Here is a 21,036-nt window from a genome sequence, read left to right on the forward strand (position 1 = left end):
CCAGTGCCACAAAAAATTAAAAATAGTTTAAGAAAATGAAAGTGCCCCTGTATCCCAATTACAGCAAACAGGGCTTTTGATCTAAAGTTGTAGTGTGTGCAGTTTCGCTCAGGTTCTCATACAGCAGGTGGCCACGGCTGCTGACAAATGCTGAGAGAGACAGATGGGGTCAGGCCTGGTTCGGGGTCTGAGGGGGTTTTGTTTTGGTCCCTTGGTTTTTAGGTTAATCCAATGACTGGACCTTTGTTAATTGGGAGGCCCACCCTGCCTAGGAGAGCAAAACAATGACGTTAGGAGTTGCAAAGGCCTCCAAGTAGATGTTTCCAAGGTAGCCTGCCCACCACTAACCATTCTGAACTGCCAGTAGGCAAAGTGCCATTAAATCTCATAATGTCGTAGCCTTGAACCCTTGTATTTTATGAAAAATTGCAAACTGTGGTCAATGCAAAGAATAGTAAACATCCTGTGTTTACTAGCCACTTGGGGGAAGAATTTTTAATATCCACAAAAATGGTGGCCATGTTCTTGCCTTATATAAAGGTAAGCCTATAAGTATAAAAAAATCTCCTTTTCTGCATTAAGTTGTTACAACTCAGTGATGTTAGAGGAATAAAAGCCTTTCTATATCAGGCACAGTGGGGCACACCTGTAATCCCAGCAACTCAGGAAGCTGAGATAGGAAGATTACAAGTTTAAGGATAGCCTCAGCAATCTAGTGAGGCCCTAAGCAACATAACAAGACCCTATCTCAAAATAAAAAGGGCCGGAGATGTGACTCAGTAGTGAAGAGCCCCTGGGTTGAATCCCTAGTATAAATAGAATGAATGAATGCATACAGGCTGGGGGTTTAGCTCAGTGGTAGAGCACCCATGGGTTCAATCCCTAGTACCCCCTCAAAGGGCTCCCCATCCCATTAGTGAGAAACTTAAGGTTATGGCCTGTTTATATGAGGCTCCCTAGTAGTCTGGGATTTCTCCTAGTATGCCAGAAACTGACCACCCAGTGCAAGTTTCTGGTTTTCCCACACAATCCTGCATTCAAGCCTCATCCTTCAATGCCATTTACCATGGCATGGTGATGCACACCTATAATCCCACTACTCTGAAACCTGAGGCAGATGGATCACAAATTCCAGGCCAGCTTCAGCAATTTAGCAAGATCTTGTCTCAGAAACTAATGGGAGGGCTGGGGCTGTAGCTGAGTGGTAAAGCATTGCCTCACATGTGTGAGGCACTGGGTTTGATCTTCAGCACCACATAAAAATAAATAAAGATACTGTGTGATCATCTACAACTAAAAAAAATATTTAAAAAAAAAAAAAAAGTCAGTGGTCAGGTGCCCCTAGGTTCAGGTCCCAGTACTGCAGTAAATAAATACCATTGTCCCCCATTTTCTGGATATCAAATACCTGCCTCCAAGCACTAAGACAGGTCTCTCTTACTCCCAGATCTCCTTATTCAAAAGAACTTATTCTGCGTCTGAGAGTGCATCTCAGTGGTAGAATGCTTGCCTTGCGTGCACAAGAGACCCTGGATTTTATCCCAGCACCACACACACAAAAAAAAATATTTAATTTAAAAAACACCTTTCTCCAAGGGCTGGGGAGCTGGGGATGTAATTCAGTAGTAGAGTGCTTGCTTATAACATGTGTGAGGCCCTGAATTCAATACCCAGCACTGGAAAAAAAAATCTTTCTAGGTGAGTGTAGTAGCACACACCTATAATCCCCCAAGATTCTGGAGGCTGAAGCAGAAGGATCTCAGGTTTGAAGCCAGGCTTCTTGGCCACTTAGCAAGACCCTATCAAATAAAATAAAAAGGGCCAGAGATGGATGTGGCTCAGTGATAGAGTACCCCTGCTCCAGTACCAAAAAAAAAACTTTTTCTCTCCATTTTCACTGCACATTTCACTTAGCCTCTCTTCCTATCATTAGGTAAATTTGTTATTACTTCCATGCATTATTGTCACAGGAAGCCCTTGTCTTGTCCCACATTTACCTCTGTTCAGTAAATATTTGTAGAATTACCTTCTCCAATTAGGTTAAGGGAAGAAGCAGAATACTCTGGAAGCAGTAAGCAGCTGACACTAGATGGGGAAATATAAGTTGATAAGATAAGGGAAAGGCTGCGGCCCAAAGAGACCCAGACTGAGTAATGGAATCTATAATGTTAACACCTCTGACCATAACAACCCAGGCTTTCCTTCCTGAGTGCTGGATCAGAGAAAAACTGCTGGCTGATGTTGTGTCAGATCTAAGGACAGCATGTTGCCTAAACCAATAAATTATTTTATTTGACTGATTTCTATGAGGTTTCAGTCCTTAAAAATGAGGACATCACCTGGTACAGTAGTGCATGCCTCCTAATCCCTGTGACTCAGGAGGCTGAGACAAGAGGATGGCAAGTTCCAGTACCCTTTTTTTTTTTTTTTATTTGTAGTTGGACACAATACCTCTATTTTGTTTGTTTTTATGTGATGCTGAGGATCAAACCCAGGGCCTCTCATGTGCTAGGCAAGCGAGCTCTACCTTTTTTTTTTTTTTTTTTTTGGTACCAAGGATTGAATTCATGGGCACTTGACCACTGAGCCACATCCCCAGCCCTATTTTGTATTTTATTTAGAGACAGGGTCTTACTGAGTTGCTTATTAGCACCTCACTGTTACTGAGGTTGTCTTTTCTCCTGCCTCATCCTTCTAAGCCACTAGGATTACAGGTGTGCACCACCACACCTGGCTCAGCTTCAGCATCTTAGCAAGATCCTCCTATCTCAAAAAAATAAAAAGGGCCGGGCACGGTGACACATACCTGTAATCCCAGCAGCTTGGGAGGCTGAGACAGGAGGAGTGAGGGTTAAAAGTCACCCGCAGCAGTAGGAGGCACTAAGCAACTCAGTGGACCCTGTCTCTAAATAAAATACAAAACAGGGCTGGGGATCTGACTCAGTGATTGAGTGCCCCTGAGTTCAATCCCTGGTAACAAAAAATAAAATAAAAAGGACTCATGGGGTTAGGATTGTGGCTTAGTGGTAGAGTACTTGCCTAGCATGTGTGAGGCACTGAGTTCAATTCTTGGCCCCACATAAAAAATAAATTAATTAAATAGTGGCATTGTGTTTATCTATAAAAGTTTTTTTTAAAAAAAATAAATATAGGGGCTGGGATTGTGGCTCAACAGTAGAGCGCTTGCCTAGCAAGGGCGGGACCCGGGTTCGATCCTCAGCACCACATAAAAATAAAGGCATTGTGGTGTGTCCATCTATACCTAAAAAATAAATATTTTTTTAAAATAAATAAAATGTATAAATAAATAAAAAGGACTCAGAGGATATAGCTCAGTGGTAAAAGGAATTGACCTCCAGGATTTTTTTTTGGTGGGGGGGGGTTGTCAAACAGGCTAAATGAGACATTTTTTGTGTGTTATCAACTGTTTAAGTTTGAACTCTTGACATTGGCAACATGTAAATACAGCTGTATCTGGTGTGGAGCAGCCAGCAGACCTTGGGTCTGTGATTAAAGTATAGAGTCAGGGGTGTTCCTAGTAGCCAAGATTAAGAACCTCAACCTGATAAAATCTAAGTAGGAAGAAAAATTTCCCCTATTATAAGATGAAGTCCGGGTGTGCTGGCATATGCTTGTAATCCCAGCTACTTGGGAGGCTGAGGCAGGAGCATCCCAAGTTTGAAATCAGACTCAACAATTTACTGAGGCACTAAGGAACTTAGCAAGACCCTGTGTCAAAATAAAAGATGAAAAAGGCCAGGGAATGTGGCTTAGTGGCAACACACCCCTGGATTCAATCATCAGTACCAAAAAAAAAAAAAAAAAACCCTCACTATAGAATTGCAAGTCATGCTGCCTAAACAATTTAGCAACACCCTGTCTCAAAATAAAAAGGGCTGGGATATACTTCAGTAGTAAAAACATCCCTGTGTCAATCCCTGGTCACCCCGCCCCCAAAAAATAATAAACTGCAGTGGATTGTACAGGAGAATTTTATCTAAAAATTACTTTTTTGTTGTTTTTTGTTGCTTGGAGTTTGTATCTTAAGCTGTTGGTTTTTATGGGTGTCTTTCTGTTTTGAACGAAGGCAGCTTCAATGATCCATCCAAAAGAAGTGCCCCCTGAGGCCATCTTGTTGGCAGTCTATCTTGAACTGCAGAATGGTGAGTATTTCTCTCAAGTTAGGACTATATCCCTTCAAAAAGTCCAAGATCATTTTTGTCTGCTTTTTCTCTTAAAAATCAAAACTTTGAGCTGAGTGTGGTGGTGCACGCCTATAATCCCATCGGCTTGGGACGCTGAGGCAGGAGAATCCTGAGTTCAGAGCCAGCCTCAGCAAAAGTGACGTGGTGAGCAACTCAATGAAACCCTGTCTCTAAATAAAATATAAAATAGGATTAAGGATGTGAAACAGTGGTCAAATGTCCCTGAATTCGATCCCTAGTACTTACATACATACATACAACTTTGGGCTGGGTGTGGTGGTGCATACCTGTAAATCCAGTGACTCAGGAAACTGAAGCATGAACATCGCAACTTCAAAACTAGCCCCAGCAACTAAGTGAAGTCCTAGCAACTTAGTGAGATCCTGTCTCAAAAAAAAATAAAAGAGCTAGGGATTGTAGCTGAGTGGTTAAACACCTATGGGCTCACAACCCAGTACAAAAAATAATAATAACTTTGTCCCTAATGGTGCCTGCCTATAATACAAGGGACCCAGGGGTCTGAGGCAGTAGAATGGCAAGTTCAAGGCCACCCTCTGCAATTTAATGAATGAGTCCTTGTCTCAAAATAAAATTATAAGGACTGGGCATATAGCTCAGTGCTAGTACAGTTCTCCCTGGGTTCAATCCCTAATTGGGAGGATTGGGGGGACTAAAACTATACCTTCTTTGAAGATATTGCCTATCAAGTTCTTCCAAATGAAAATGTCATAGTTAAGGAATTGTGGTATCTTAAATGAGTTCTGTCTACAAATTAAGGATATTTCCTTTTATCTGTGAAAATACAGAATTGGTTGAAGATGTAGCTCAGCAACAGAACATTTACCTAACATGCAAGCCCTGAGTGCTGGGAGGGGGAAAATCCCTGGGGACCTTTTTTAAAAATCCTATTGCCAGGGCTGGGGTTGTGGCTCATATTAAAAAAAAATCCTATTGCCAGGCCAGATGTGGTAATACACACCTCTAATCCCATTAATTTGGGAGACTGAGGCAGGGGGATTAAAGTTTAAGGCCTGACTGTGCAATTTCTTTTTTTTTTTTTTTTTTTTAAATGATACTCAGGGGCACTAAGCCACATCCAGCCCTTTTTATTTTTTATTATTATTTTTTTGGTACCAGGGATTGAACCCAGGGCATTTAACCACTGAGACACATCCTCTAGTCCTTTTTATTTTTATTTTTTTGTATTTTAGAACAGGGTCTCACGAAATTGCTTAGGGCCTTGCTAAATGGCTGAGGCTGGGTTTGAACTTGGGGATCCTGCTGCATCAGCCTCCTAAGCCTCTGGGATTATAAGCATTTGCCACCACACTTGGCCAGACTGGGCAATTTAGCAAGACCCTGTCTCAAAATAAAAAATAAAATTAAGAGTCAGGCACAGCGGTAGAGCATGTGCCCAAGACACATAACTTGAATCAGATTTTTTTCTTTTGGAGCAGTTAGGATTAAACTCAGGGGCACTTTACCACTAACCTACATCCCCAACCCTTTTTATTTTTTTATTTTGAAACAAGGTCTTACTATGTTGTACAGGGCCTTGCTAAATTGCTGGGGCTATCCTCAAATTTTAGAATCCTTCTGACTCAGCCTCCAGAGTACCTGGGATTACAGGCTTCTTAAATCATTTCTAGAGATGGAAACTAATGTGGTGGTTCATGCCTGTAGTCACAGCTACTTGGGAGGCTGAAGCAAAAGAATGACAAGTTCAAGGCCTTAGCAACTTAGTGAGACCCTGTCTTAAAATAAAAAGTAGTTAGGTGTAGTGGTACACACCTGTAATCCCAGCAGTTTAGGAGGCTGAGGCAGAAGGATCTCAAGTTTAAAGATAGCCTCAGCGGTGGTGAGGTGCTAAGCAATTTAATGAGACCCTATCTAAATAAAATAAGTCTGGGGATGTGGCTCAGTGGTCAAGTGCCCCTGAGTTCAATCCCTAGTACCAAAATAAATAAGTAAAGAGGACTGAGGATATAGCTCAGTGCTGGAGCATCCTTGCGTTCAATCCCCATTACCACAAAAAAATATATAAATTGTGAAAAAAAAAAACATTTTTTCTATTGTTGAAATGGGATGTGTGATTCCAGTGTCCAGCCAAAGCTGCAGACTGTGGCACTTCTAGATCATCTTTTACCTCCCTTGTGGGATTCTGATGACCTGCTTTGTGAGGAGAGTGGGTGTCCTGTTGTATTTGTGTTTTAACGGAAAGTGTTTTTATAGGTAATACCCAGCTGGCCTTACAGATCATCAAAAGAAATCAGCTGCTTCCTACAGTGAAAACACACTCTGAAATGAGAAAGAAGCCAGTGTTTCAGCCTGTCCACCCAATCCAACCCATCCAAATGCCAGCTTTCACCACTGTGCAGAGAAAGTGATATTTTGCTTTTGGGAAACTGTTACCTGAGACCCAGGGGAGCATTTATGGCCTTTTTAGTTGTATCACAACAAAATGAATGAAAGATGGTGACAGGTGCTAGTTTTGAAGATATAGTTTTGAGACCATTCTACCCTTAACTTTTTTGCCATACGCTCACTTAAAATTAAGGATTCACAAACTAATTTTCAGCCGTTTTCTTCTAACCCCTGCCAAACTATTAATTTTGAACCATTATGTGATGTATCTGTGTCACAGGCAATTAAAAAACATGGTCTTATCAGTACAGTCTTGGTAGTCTTTCTTCCAACTGTTTTTAACATCTGAGGTATTTAGTATTGAAGTTTAAAAAATTAGAGAGCCAAAGGTGGTGGCATACACCTGTACTGCCAGACAACTCAGAAGCTGGCATCAGGAAGATTGAAAGTTCAAGACCAAGCAACCCCATCTTAAAATAAAAAATAAAAGAGGCTCAGTGGTTAAGCACCCTTAGGTTCAGTCCTCAGTACAAAAAAATAAAGAATATTGTCAGAAGAACATGAAACTGGCACACACTGCTACTTGGGAGGCTCAGACAGGAGGTTTGCAAGTTCCAGGGCAATTTGGTGAGACCCTGTCTTAAAATGGAAAGGACTAGAGGTATAGCTGAGTGGTAGAGTACTTGCTTAGCTTGTATGAGACTGTTCAATTCCCACTATGGGGGCGGGGTGCAGGAAAAGAACAACAACAACATTGATCAGGACTGGTATAATTGAGTTAGGAAGAGAGGACTGATCTGTTAGGAACCATTTATTAAAAATCACAGGCAGGCACAGTGACACTCAGGAGGCTAAGTCAGGAAGATCATAGATTTGAGGCCAGTCTTGGCAATTTAGCAAGACCCTGTGTCTAATTTTAAAAAAGAAAGAAAAGCAGGTGGCCTGGCTTCCTTAGGCTTCTTGAAGTCCTTTGCCTATGAGATGAGGGTAGGAGGACCTTTGCTGTGGTTTGAATATGGAGAGTGTACCCCTCACTCCCCGCCCCAAGGTCTGCATGTCAAAGGCTTGGCCCCCAGGGTGACACTATTGGGATACCTCCTTTAGGTATGGGGGTACTATGGGAGGTCCTTAGTCACTTGGAGGAGGGGTGCCCTCAAAGGTAATTGTGAGACTCCACTGGTCCTCAGTCTGTCCCTACTTTTTAGCTTGCTCATGAGAAGTAAGCAATTTGTTCCTCCCATGTCATTTGGCACTCTCATCAGAGGCCCAAAGCAGTGGGGCTGCCCAGTCTTGAACTGAAACTTCCAGAGCCATGAGCCAAAATAAACCTTTATTATTTTATGGTATTTTGTTGTAGTAATACAAAGCTAATAAAATCCTTATGATAGTATTGATCGAGGTCTGCAGCCTCTGCTTTCCTAGCCTTTGACTAACAACAGCACTGTGGGACCCTCAAATGCTGCAGGAGGATGGGAGCCTGGACATTGTGTGTGTGTGTGTGTGTGTTGCTCAGGATTGAACCCAAGGCCTTGTGTATGTGAGGCACGCACTCTACCAACTGAACTATATCCCCATCCCCAGCCTGGACATTTTCTAGAGAATGAGTACAGACTTCATAAGTTGCTGGAACCCCACAGGTTCTTACTGTAAACTGGGAAAAGGCCTGGAATTGATACTTGAAAATAACATCTTTGGAAAAATCTTAGGAAATTAGAATTTTGTTCTTTTTGCTGATTTGTTAATGGGGAAACAGGAATATCTGCAGAGGGCTTGGTAAGCCCCATATTAAATACGAATACATTTGCAGGCTGGGGATGTGGTTCAGTGGTAGAGAGCTTGCCTAGCATGTGTGAGACTCTGGGTTTGAGCCCCACCCCACATACAATATATTTAGCAATTTGGCACTATGTAACAAAAATGGTTGTTATTTATTTATACTGTGATTGAACCCAGAGGCACTTTACCACCGAGTTACATCCCCAGCCCTTTTTATTTTTTGAGAAAGGATCTCGCAAAATTGCTTATTAGTGCCTGGCTAAGCTGTTGAAGCTGGTCTTGAACTTGCAAACCTCGTGTCTCAGGAGTCGCTGTGATTACAGACATACACCACCATCCCCAGCTCTGGATCAGTAATTTAACAATGATTGTTTTTTCCTCACTTGAGACAAGTACACATAGACACCTGCTGGCCATATTTCTAGTGCGCACATATGCTCCTCAACTTATAATGGGGTTACATCCCGGTAAACCCTTGAGCAGTTGAAAATATCTTTAGTCCAGAGTATAATGGCTCAGCAACACAAAACAGACTGATTGTCCCTGATTTACTAACACACTACTTAAAATTTTTCAACTTGTCCAGGCGCAGTGGTGCATACATGTAATCCCACCAGTTCAGGAGGCTGAGGCAGGAGAATCTCGAGTTCAAAGTCGGCCTCAGCAAAAGTGAGACACTAAGCAACTCAGTGAGACTGTCTCTAAATAAAATACAAAATAGGGACGGGAATGGGGATGTGGCTCGGTGGTCTAGTGCCCCTGAGTTCAATCCCCAGTACCAAAAAAAAAAATCTTCAATTTTATGAAGGTGTAGGCTGCCATTTATTTATTTATTTGTTTACTTGAATAAAGCTGAAGGAGCTGAAGATCAGTGATTGAGTGCTTGCCTAGTATATACAAGGCCCTGGGTTCCCTGTCCTGTACTTCTGGGAAATAAAAAGCTGACAGTTCTTATGCATGAAACCTTGGGTTCCATCCCCAGTCAAGCATTGCAAGGGAAAAGATGTAAAAAATTGACAATGGTGGCATATACCTGTAATCCCAGTGGCTGGGTGGAGGAGCGGGGAAGCTAAGGCAGGAGGATTGCAAGTTCAAGGCCAGCCTCAGCAATTTAGCAAGGCCCTGAGCAACTGATACCTTGTCTCTAAATATAAAAAGGGCTGGGGATATGGCTCTGGTTCAGCACACTCAGGGTACCAAAAAAAAAAAACTGAGAATGACTTGGCTTAAAATAATATTTTATTGTTTTTCACTTTCAGTACAATGATCATTAAATTATATGTGCTATTCAGTACTTTTTTGTTTGTTTTTTGCAGTACTGGGTGTCTGCATATACGCAGGAGCATATATACATTACTAGAAACTAGACCTGCAGCTACCTATGTACACTCATCTCAAGTGAGAGGAAAAACAATCATTGTTTAAATTACTGGTCCTGCTTGCCAGCAAGTGCTCACTAAGCTAAGTCCCTAGGCTTGAATTTGGGATCCTCCTGCCTCAACATCCTGAGTAGCTGAGATTACAGGCAAGTGCCACCATGGCTGGCAATAAAAAAGGTTTTGTCTTGTGACCGGGAAAGAGATGTCTCCAACAAAGTTTCCAAGGAGTCCCAAAGAGAAAGGAGAACTTGACTTGGGGACCAACAGGGTCCTTGCCTTCAGTATCAAAAGAATTTTAGTACTTGCCAGTCAGAGGGATAGTTTTATTTAGGAAAGCAGATACATATTCAAGGGGGAAAAGGTAATTTCAAGAGAAAGGTGCTTTTAAGGGTAAAGCAAGGAATACATATTCAAGGGACAATGCAGGCCATCTCCAGAGTGAAAGATGTGATATGGGGGTTCCTAGCTCCTCTTCTTAAAGGAAACTTGGTGAGAAGTAGGTTTCGAAGGTTTGTAGGAATAGTATCAGTTCGGTGATTTCTTTTTAGTTTTTTTGGGTACTAGGGATTGAATTCGGGGGCACGCAACCACTGAGCCACATCCCTAGCCCTATTTTGTATTTTATGAGAGACAGGGTCTCATGAGTTGCTTAGTGCCTTACTAAACTGCTGAGGATGGCTTTGAACTCAGATCCTCCTGCCTTCACCTCCACCTCCAGAGCCACTGGGATTACAGGCATGTACCACCGCCCCTGGCTATTTCAGTGATTTCAAGACAGGTTCTGGTCTGGTCAATTCTCAGGATCCTCAGGCTAACGTGGTCTTCATTATCTGATCAACAAATAGCTAGCCCTGAGGCTGGGCATGGTCACACATGCCTGTAATCCCAATAACGCAGGAGGCTGAGGCAGGAGGATCCTAAGGCAGGAGGCCACCCTCAGCTGTTTAGTGAGACCCTGTCTCATAATAAAAGTCAAAAAAAGGTTGGGGGTGTAGCTCAGTGGTAAAGCACCCCTGGCTGGGCTCAATCCCCAGTACCAAAAAAATATGAGACTGGCTTAGGGAGTGACATGCCTGGAAAAATATGTGGAACTTCTTTTTCCTGCCAGGGCATGGTGAGGCATGCCTGTAATCCAGCTACTGGGGAGGCTGAGGCACACAATACAGATGAGTTCATTTATCCCTCCTGCTGCCTACAGCAGGACCTGTTCAGCTCAGTCTGTACATTTATTTCATGTCAGCATTACTCTCTCAGTCTGTCTCACCCTTTTGAAGCCATCAGGAAACAGATGACTAGTATCAGAAATCTTGGACCCATACCATTTAGCTTTTTTTTTAGCTGGATTCTCACTATTGCTTAGACTGGCCAGGAAGTCCTGGGCTCAAGCAATCCTCCTGCCTCAGCCTCCTGAGCAACTGGAACTAACTACAGACAATCACTACCATGCATGCCCTGTTTGGCTTCAAATCTTCATTGTTTCACTGAGATCAGACCAGTTGTTTTTGTATGTTTGTTTGTTTGTACCAGGAATGTTTATGACAGCTACATCCCCAGCCCTTTTTTATTTTTTATTTTGAGACAGTCTCCCTAAATTTTGTGAGAGCCTCACAAAATTGCTGAGGCTGGCTTTGAACTTGTGATCCTCCTGCCTCAACCTCCTGAGACACTGGGATTACAGGTATGCTCCACCATGTCCCAGACTGGCTTTCTAGGACAAGTTTGAGGTAGAACAGTTTCTTTGAGCCTGCTTTTTGTTCTTTTTCTTTTTTGTCACAGCTGTGACTCCTGCCTAGGGTTCCTACAGGGGCATCTTCAAGTTCTCTCCATGGTAACTGCTCCACCCTCCCTACTCAGCTTCTAATAATCCCTCTGCTACACCCCATGTGTTCCCCAAACTGGATTCTCTGCCATCTCCCAAAAGGAGTCACCATTTCAGAGCAGCTTCAGTCTGCTCTGGTGCCTTGAATTTTCTCCCTTGCAGTTTCACTGAGTCCACACCCCACTCATCTCATACTGCCTCTCCATGGCTCTAACTTCTGCCAAAGAAAGTCCTCTGGTATGCCAGCTCTTCCTTTCACGCATGCTTACTGAGGGCCAGTGAGGATTTTTTTGTTGTTGTTGCTGAGAACCATAGTAATTTGGCAAGTCAGGGAACACAATCTATGTTCCATCGTTCATGACACATTCTTTGTCAACTGCCTCCCTCCTGGATTCCACCTTGGAATCCAGGCTGTGCATTATACAGTGTGGATTGTTCTAGATGAATAATAAAGGCTGCTGCACAGAATTTCTGGTGGTGTTTCCTTTCTAAGTCTGGCAATGTTACACAGGACCTAAGGTGGAGATGGCCTATTAACATAACCCCCAGGTTCACAGGGCCTCAGCACCCTTGACCCTCTGAGCCTTATGGAGAGTTAAATAGCAGCCCAGGATGGGTGGGTTAGTTACTGGTCAAACTCAGCTGGCCCAGCCTAAAGTAAATAAACCCTTGCACAAAGCCAGCAATTTACACATTCATCTTCCCTTTCTCTCTGGGAAGGACAGGGTCGAATTGCTAGCTCTGGGGTGGGAGTGGGGCTGCCACGGGAGGAGGCAGCGAAGTTCATTAGCCCCCTCATTTGGGGCAAAGAGAATCCGTGTGGTGACAAACAATTGTCCTGGAGGATTTAGGGGGATTTGGCCAAGTGTCCCTGTGGGCCCCCAGCCTCCTCCTAATCCCGTCCACATTTCAGACTACTTAGGATCGCATTAAATGTCAAAGCCGGCGTTTAGGGAAATATCTACATTTCGTATGCATCGCCCGGGTCAAAAGAAAAGCTGAAACGAACCTTCCAGCATTTGGCGCGAGAGGCGCTCTGTGTGGTCCGGAGTGTGAATGGGAGGAGGGGGGCGGTGCCCCCGCGGCCTCCGGGCCTAGGAATGCGGGCCTTTCACATGTCGAAAATGCAAATGCTTTGTTCCAGCCTCTGCCTCCCGGAGGCGCAGAGGCGCCCGGCCGGATTGTCACAGCTGCATTTGCATGTGAGTGGCCCCTTGTCCCCTTCCCCACCCCCACCTCTCCCCTCCCCCAGCCCAGCTTTGCTGGAGACTTCTGGGACACAAGAAAAGGCCTCCTGCAAATGTCCTCTGCCATCACTTAATCCCCAATAAAGCCACAGGTAGCTTGCTCTCTGAATTCTCCCGAGGCACCAGGCAGGTGAATGTTGTTACTCCATAATTAAGGTGTTGACACTTTGAATTCTTTTATGTGAAACAACTTATGATTATTCCATCGAGGAAAATCAAGGCGTAAGATGAACCACCCCCATTTATGTTCTCGTGGCAAGTACCGTGTGTTTGGTAGGATACGACCGGGACCTCCAAACCAAGCAATCCAGGGTTCTACCTCAGAGCGGGCATCCGAGAGACTCAGGGCTGCGGCAAAGGGAGGGGCGCGTATCATGCACATTTTTATTGAAAAAGACACAACCTAAAGGGTCAAGGGGGCGACCATGGCCCCACCACAAGGCACCTTAAACGCAAATGCTTGGCTGACAAGTGGTGGTCCTGGCGGCCGCACAGCGTCGCGCGTGGACCTGGGACTCAGAGCGCCACCTACCGGTGGCACGGTGAGCTCAGGGATCCCTGCGAAAGCCCGGGAACGCAGTCAAGCCCGGGGCCCCGTCCCTGCAACCAGGCTCCACAGCGACCGGCTTGGAAACCTGCCCCACGCCGGTGACAGTGCTCCGCGCGCCGTCTTTTCCTGGAGTTGAGCCGCCGATACCCAGGTCCCGAAGACGCCAGCCAGAAAAGCAGAATCCTGCTCCACAAATACTCTGTTCCCTCCAGTGATTGCGGTGTTTATTTTATTACTTGCATTTATATGCATTTTATTCATTTTCTTTTTTTATTCCGTTTTATTTATTTTACTTTAATTATTTCGTTTTAGTTTTATTTCACTTTATTATTTATTTTATTCCATTTTATTAAATTTCTCTTACTGATTGATTTCATTTGAGTTTTTATTTTTCCATTATTTATAATTTTGCTCTTTCTCCTTTAATTAATTTGGTTCACTAATTATACCTTATTTTACTTTATTTGTGGGTGATAGAAAATATAACAAATTTTTTCATCTTATTTGGGGTTTGTGTATTTTTCTGCCTCTGAGTTTTAAGAAATGGCAAAAGTAATGTCAGCTATTTATCCATGGCGTTTGTCTCATCTCTACAATTAAATTTGAAGCATGAAGGGGTTGTGACTCAGTGGGAGAGTGCTCGCCTTGCATATGCGAGGCCCTGGGTTGGATCCTCAGCACCACATAAAAGTAAATAAATAAAAACAGGATATTGTGTAAATTGCTAAATATTTATTTATTTAAATAAATAAATAATATTTATTTAAAAAATAAATATAAAAAAAAAAAAATTGAGGGCTGGGGATGTGGCTCAAGCGGTAGCGCGTTCGCCTGGCATGCGTGCGGCCCGGGTTCGATCCTCAGCACCACATACAAACAAAGATGTTGTGTCTGCCGAAAACTAAAAAATAAATATTTAAAAAAAAAAAAAAAATTCTCTCTCTCTCTCTCTCTCTCTCTCTCTCTCTCTCTCTCCCTCCCTCTCTCACTCTATCTTTAAAAAAAAATTGAAGCATGAAGCAGCCAAATGTCAAGAACAAGGTATTATTAGGTCATCACCGGGCCAGAGAACTATTAGTTGACTGAATATCTTTATTACATATTTCTCCAATTGACACAATGTAAATAATAATAATAATAATAAGTTAGGTCAATCAGGTTTTTAATTTTTTTTTTCCTTTGGTAGTTGTAGATGGACAGAATGCCTTTATTTGTTTATTTTTTGTGTGGTGCTAAGGATACAACCCTCGGCTTCACACACGCTAGGCAAACGCTCTGCCACTGAGCTACAGCCCCAGCCTAGATCAATCAGATTTTTAAAACTCATCCAGTGTGTCCTGGGCAAGACATATTGCCCAATATACAGGATGGAAGTCGAGGGGGCATTGGGGCTGGGGCTCAGCGGTAGCACACTTGCCTGGCATGTGTGAGCCACAGGGTTTGATCCTCGATTCTCAGCATAACGTATTAATAAATAAAAGTCTATCAACAACTAAAAAAAGAAATTTCAAAGAAGAAGTCAAGAGGGGACCATAGATAGGGTCTTAGCCTCTAGAACTCCAAGTCACAGGTGGGGTGTAGCTCAGTGATAAGCACTTGCCTAGCATGTATTGAGGCCCTGGGTTCAATCCCCAGCAAGGCAAAAACAAAGCAAAACAAAAAAATTCCTAAGGACGAAGACAAGAACCCAAGGATTTGGGTCCTCCCTTTCAGGGAAGAGGTGTCATTTCAGGGGCAATGAAAGAAGACAAGAGGCTGCTACTAGGGCATATTCCAGATAAATGAGACCAAGAAAGATCTGTCAAGCTGCAAAGCCTGGTGCTGCAGGGAGTTGTCTGCAATTTGAAGTAGACAAGAGGGTCATTTATCAGGGAAGTCCCAGACCCTATGGTTCTGTGGGTTCCATGGGAGGGACTTAGAAGTTGTGACAAACACTCATCCCTAAGAAAATACCAAGTACAGCCAGGCTCTGTGGACTGTAAAATCCAGACCCTGAAGGTTGAGGCAGGAGTATCTCAAGTTTGAGCTAGCCTCAGCAATTATGTAAGACTCTGTCTCAAAAAAAAAAAAAAAAAAATACACAAAGGGCTAGGAATATAAAGACCAAGGGCAGCAGCTTGGTTTGGTAGGTATTATGTGTCCTTTGGGAAGATGATTCACTATTTACCACCAGTTTTGTAGCATAGTACTTTTGTACCAAAAAGCACTGTGAATTGCACATCTAAATTTTCACCTTACCTCCTACACTTTTTTTTTTTGGTAAGGGAATTGAACTCAGGCACTGGACCACTAAGCCACATCCCCAGCCCTATTTTTATATTTTATTTAGAGACAGAGTCTCACTAAGTTGCTTTGTACCTCGCCCTTGCTGAGGCTGGCTTTAAACTCTGGATCCTCCTGTCTCACCCTCCAGATCTGCTGGGATTACAAGCATGTGCCATCGCACCCAGCTCCCACACTTTTTATTTGAAAACTATGGCATATATAGAAAAGATTCAAAAGTTGCTTAATGAGGGCTGGGATATAGCTCACTTGGTGGCCCGCTTGCTTGCCCTAGGTTCAAACCCCAGCAACACACACACACACACACAAAAAGTTGCTTAATGAACCTCTTTGTGCCCTAGATCAAATTAACACTCTTTTGAGTTCCAGCAATTGACTCTTCCAACATTGAATTTAGCATAACTTAACTTATTCTTTCTGTCTTGTAAACAAATACACTTGTATCTTTTTTTTTTTTTTTTTTTTTTTTTTTTGGTGGTACTAGACATTGAATCCAGGGGCACTGTACCGCTGAGCTACATTCTCAGACCTTTTTTTAGTTTTTTGTTTGGAGACAGGGTCTTGCTTAAGGCTGGCCTCAAATTTGGGATCCTCTTATCTCAAAATAAGTTGTGGACACCAACAAAATTCCTTGCCCTGTATCTTTAAGACCAAGTCTGTGTTTTGTTTTCTTTTTTAATTAATTAATTTATTTATTAAAATATTTTTTAGTTGTTAATGGACCTTTATTTATATGTGGTGCTGAGGATCGAACCCAGTGCCTCACACACAGGCTAGGCAAGTGCTCTACCACTGAGCCACAACCTCAGCCCTCCATTTTGTTTATTTATTTTTATGTGGTGCTGAGGATCCAATCCAGCTCACACATGTGAGGCAAGTGCTCTGCCACTGAGCTCAGCCCAAGCCCTTAACTTACTTTTGATCTTTAGTCCAGGCCAGAGTCTTAGAGAAGTTTCTTCCACCTAAACTTTTTGATTACTTCTGGATCCCTGCTTGCATTTTTACAGAGAGGGTCCACTGTTTTCATTCACAAGGCCCCTCCCTGCAGCTGAAGGACCCCTCCTAGAAACCATCACTGGGGTGGTTTTTTCAATAATGATAAAATACACTTTTATTTACTTTGTTGAGTCAGAGGGTTGTAAAAGAAATTATTGCTAAAATAGATATCAGGCATACATAAAGGTGCTTTAGAAGTCCAGTTATCTTGGAGTTTATTTACACTAAAAGAGAAAAGTTAAAATGTTTTCATGAAGTACATCAATGCATACTTGGTTCTTTCTTCCTTCCTTTCTTTCTCTCTTTCTTTACTTCTTTCTTTCTAGTGTAACTCCCATCATCTATCTTTTGAAATGACTGCATGAAAAACTTGGAAGACCGTCTCTCTGGATTTTACTGGGGAGAAGAAAACACACACACACACACATATATATTTTTTTTCCTTTCTGTTCTGGGGTACACCATGTTAGGCAAGAGCTCTACCAATGAGCCACATCTTCATTTCCAACTTCTTATTTAAAAGAGGGCCCTGGGCTGGGATGTCATTCAGTGGTAGGGCTCTTACCTAGGATGCACAAGGCCCTGGGCCCCAGGTTCAATCCCCAGTATCAAAGTATCACAAAAATAAAATAAATAATAAAAGAATGCACTTTGCACATGCCTGGGTGAGTCCCATTCAATTTATGTGTTAGCATTTAGATTAAAAGCAAGTTTCCAGATGGGTGTCATGGTGCACACCTGAAATCCTAGCAATTTGGGGAGACTGAGGCAGGAGAATCCCAAGTTTGAGACCAGTCTAAGCAAATCAGCAATTTAGCAAGACCTTAAATAACTAAAAATAAAAAGGACTGGGAATGTTGTTCAGTGGTAGAGTGCCCCTGAGTTCAATCCCCAATAACACACACATACACAGAAAGAGGACCCCTTTGGGCTGGGGATATAGCTCAGTTGGTAGAGTGCTTGCCTTGAATGCACAAGGCCCTGGGTTCAATCCCCAGCACCACCAAAAAAAAGAAAGAAAGAAAAGAAAGGGTGGCACAGGCCAGTAATCCCAGTTACTTGGGAGACTGAGGCAAGAAGGTGGAAAGATCCAGGTCAGCCTTGGCACTTTAGTGGGACCCTGTCTCTGAATAAATTAAAAGAGCTGGGGGTAGCAAAGGCTTTGCATACTTGAAGCCTTAGGTTCCATCCCCAGCCCTGCCAAAAAAAAAAAAAAAAAATTCCTTCTTTTCCCTGGACCTGTGACTCATGCTACTGTGCCAAGAACCTTGCTAAGGGGGAGGGCCAAGGATCTGGGAAATGATTGCTCAAGAAGGGCTGGGCTGGCAACAGGGCCCAGTGATGACACAGTCCAGGCGTGATTCTCCACGCAGATTCCCATCACTCAAAACTGGTATAAGAAATGTTTCCTAAAATATAAGAAATACAATTTTTCAGACAAAAGAAGAAGTGTTTCAGTGAATTTTTGGAATTCCACTTTGTTTTCTTTTTTTGTTGGTTTTTCTAATTTGTCTGTGATGGCTTCAGAGAAGGTGAAAAACACACAGGCTGTGGGGGTCCAGTTCTCAGATTCCCGGTTTCACTACCTGCTGTATGATGTAGGCCAAGTCACTTTACCTCCCTGTGTTACAGTTTCCTGTTACAGTTTGTAAAATGAAATTATAATAATATATACTTCTACCTCATAAGCCTATTATAAAGCTTAAGTGAGGCTATATTTGTAAAGCTCTATAATATCTCTTTCCTGGGACCTCTTAAGTACTAGATCAGTGATGATAAATTAAGTACACCCACAAGCCCTTATCAATGCTTTGCAGAGATCCTGAATCCAGCCCCTCTCCTCCATTTTGGAAAGGAAATAGGATGAATCAATGGGAAAGTCTCAGGCTTTTGGAATTAGGTATGCCTGGATTCAAATCTTAGCCATGCCCCTTCCTGGCTAGGTAACCGTGAAGGCTGCTTGGCCTCTCCCATCCTCAGTTTTGACATTTGTAAAATGAAGATAATGCTCATTTTGCAGGGCAGAGGGACAGAGAAGGCTTCGGTCATCTGGACTCCAAGGTGAATGGCCTCCAACACGAGAATGGTTTCCTGAGTTTTCAATTTCTCCCTGTGAAAATCTAGCCCTCTAGAGATGGTAGAGGCTTTAGGTATAAGAAATAGGCGGGAAGGGGCTCCCTTGGTCTGCTCCTGGACTGCAGCCCTACACATTTACAGGTCGGTTTTTGGTGGGGGGATGCGTTTCAGGGATTGAACTCAGGGGCACTCAACCCCTGAGCCACATCCCCAGCCCTATTTTGTATTATACGTAGAGACAGGGTCTCACTGAGTTGCTTAGTGCCTCGCTAAGTTGCTGAGGCTGGTTTTGAACTCTTCATCCTCCTGCCTCAGCCTCTGGAGCTGCTGTGATTATAGGTGTGCACCACCATGCCTGGCCTCCAGGTATTTTTTTTTTTCTCACTATATAGATATTTAGTAGTAGGCAGACACAATACCTTTATTTTATTTATTTATGTGGTGCTGAGGATCAAACTTAGTGTTTCACGTGTGCTAATGGAGCACTCAACTCCAGTTCCCCTTCAGGACTTTTCTTGCAGGTAAAAAAAGAAAGAAAAAAGAAAAGGAGAGAAGAAAAAAAGGAAGGAAGGGATGGGGGAGGGAGGAAGGGAGAAAAGAAAGAGAGAGAGACTTTAGAAGAACAGTGTGAAACGCACTGAAAACCTCAATGGAGACCTCATGGGTCAGGAATCTGAAGTTCTGCGTGGTCAGCAGCCCCTCACAGGCCACAGATATGGAGCAACTATTGGCTAAACCAGCATTTCTAGAATAATCTCCATTCCACTTGAAGTCTGACGTTTTATACAACTCTGCGTATGGGTTACTCCATCTACTGTTTCCTGAAATCTAGGCTAGGCTGATCATAGAAACAGGATTCTGGAAAGAAATATATTTGGTGGTCCCTCATTCACTGACTCTTTAAGTAAAATGCATAGAACAAAAGGATTCAAGGCCCCTGGGAACCTAAGACAGCAAAAAACAAAATAAAGGAGCTGAGGGTGCATCTGAGTGATAGGGCTCTTACACAGCACACAAGAGGCCCCAGTTCAATCCCCAGCACCTCAAGAAAGAAAGAAAAAGTACAAAGACTTTCGGATTTAAAGAATTTTAACCAGGTAGAGTTTTCAAGAATTTCAACTTTTTTTTTTTTCTTGTACTGGGGGTTGAACTTAGGGGAACTGAGCCACATCCCCAGTCCTATTTTGTATTTTATTTAGAGACAGGGTCTCACTAAGCTGCTTAGTGCCTCGCTGTTGCTGAGGCTGGCTTTGAACTCAAGATCCTCCTGCCTCAGCCTCCTGAGATGCTTGGATTAAAGGTGGGCACCACCAGGCCCGGTTCAAGAATTTTTTTTTTTTTAATATTTATTTTTTAGTTTTTGGTGGACATAACATCTTTGTTTGTATGTGGTGCTGTGGACAGAACCCGGGCCGCACGCATGCCAGGCGAGCGCGCTACCGCTTGAGCCACATCCCCAGCTCCCAAGAACATTTTTAATAAACATAAAGTACTTTGTTGATTATTTGTTTTCAGTACTGGGGATCATACCCAGGGCCTCATGCATGCTAGGCAGGCACTCTACCAGAGAGCTATAGCTCTAGCCCCTGTTATTATTATTATTATTATTATTATTTTAAAGAGAGAGTGAGAGAGGGAGAGAGAGAGAGAAAGAATTTTAATATTTATTTTTTAGTTATCGGCGGACACGACATCTTTGTATGTGGTGCTGAGGATCGAACCCGGGCCGCACGCATGCCAGGCAAGCGCGCTACCACTTGAGCCACACCCCAGCCCCCCTGTTATTATTTTTAATGAGAATGAAGTTCAGAAAAGTTCAGGCAGAACAAATGGAAGAAAATGGAGTTAATAGGGGGTGACTTGGGCCATCAGGAAATATTCTTTTTGGGGGGGGTACTGGGGATTAAACTACTTAACCACTGAGCCACATTCCCAGCTCCTTTTTTATATTTTATTTAGAGACAGGGACTTTCTGAGTTGTTTAGGGCCTCGTAAGTAGCTAAAGCTGGCTTTGAATTCGATATCCTTCTGCCTTAGCCTCCTGAACTAAGATTATGGGCATGGGCTACTGTGCCTGGCTTAGGGAAGTATTCTTGAATCCACTGAATCATAGGTAGAAAGAATAACCCAATTTGAAAGTGAGAGTAGATGAAGCCACAGAAAAGTGAAGTGGTAGTTTTCTTACATCATTCAGGTTTTATTTTGCAGAGAAAAAAAAATACTTTTTTTGGAATTTTTTGTTTGTTTGGTCAGTTGTTTTTTCTTGCACATGCTAGGCAAGCACTGTAATATTGGCTATATCTCCAGCCCTTTATATTTTTTTATTTTGACACAGGGTCTC

At 42.9% G+C, this 21,036-nt stretch overlaps 1 protein-coding gene and 1 non-coding gene across 8 annotated transcripts in view; both read left to right on the forward strand.

Moving 5' to 3' along the window:
- The window catches only part of Cnot10 (CCR4-NOT transcription complex subunit 10), a 71,616-nt gene extending 64,739 nt beyond the window's left edge, over positions 1-6,877 (forward strand). For all 7 annotated transcript variants that reach the window (XM_071619689.1, XM_071619685.1, XM_071619680.1 and 4 more), the window contains 2 exons: positions 4,088-4,163; positions 6,438-6,877. In XM_071619689.1, coding sequence (XP_071475790.1) covers positions 4,088-4,163; positions 6,438-6,592 — 231 coding nt within the window. In that variant the 3' untranslated portion in view covers positions 6,593-6,877. The remainder of the gene's footprint in view (positions 1-4,087; positions 4,164-6,437) is intronic.
- Positions 6,878-17,552: 10,675 nt separating this feature from the next.
- Trnas-uga (transfer RNA serine (anticodon UGA)) lies at positions 17,553-17,625 on the forward strand. Its single transcript has one exon. It is a non-coding gene; the product is annotated as a tRNA-Ser (tRNA).
- The last annotated feature ends 3,411 nt before the right edge of the window (positions 17,626-21,036 follow it).

The sequence above is a fragment of the Marmota flaviventris genome, chromosome 1 (genome assembly GCF_047511675.1).
Source record: "Marmota flaviventris isolate mMarFla1 chromosome 1, mMarFla1.hap1, whole genome shotgun sequence".
Taxonomy (NCBI): Eukaryota; Metazoa; Chordata; class Mammalia; order Rodentia; family Sciuridae; genus Marmota; species Marmota flaviventris.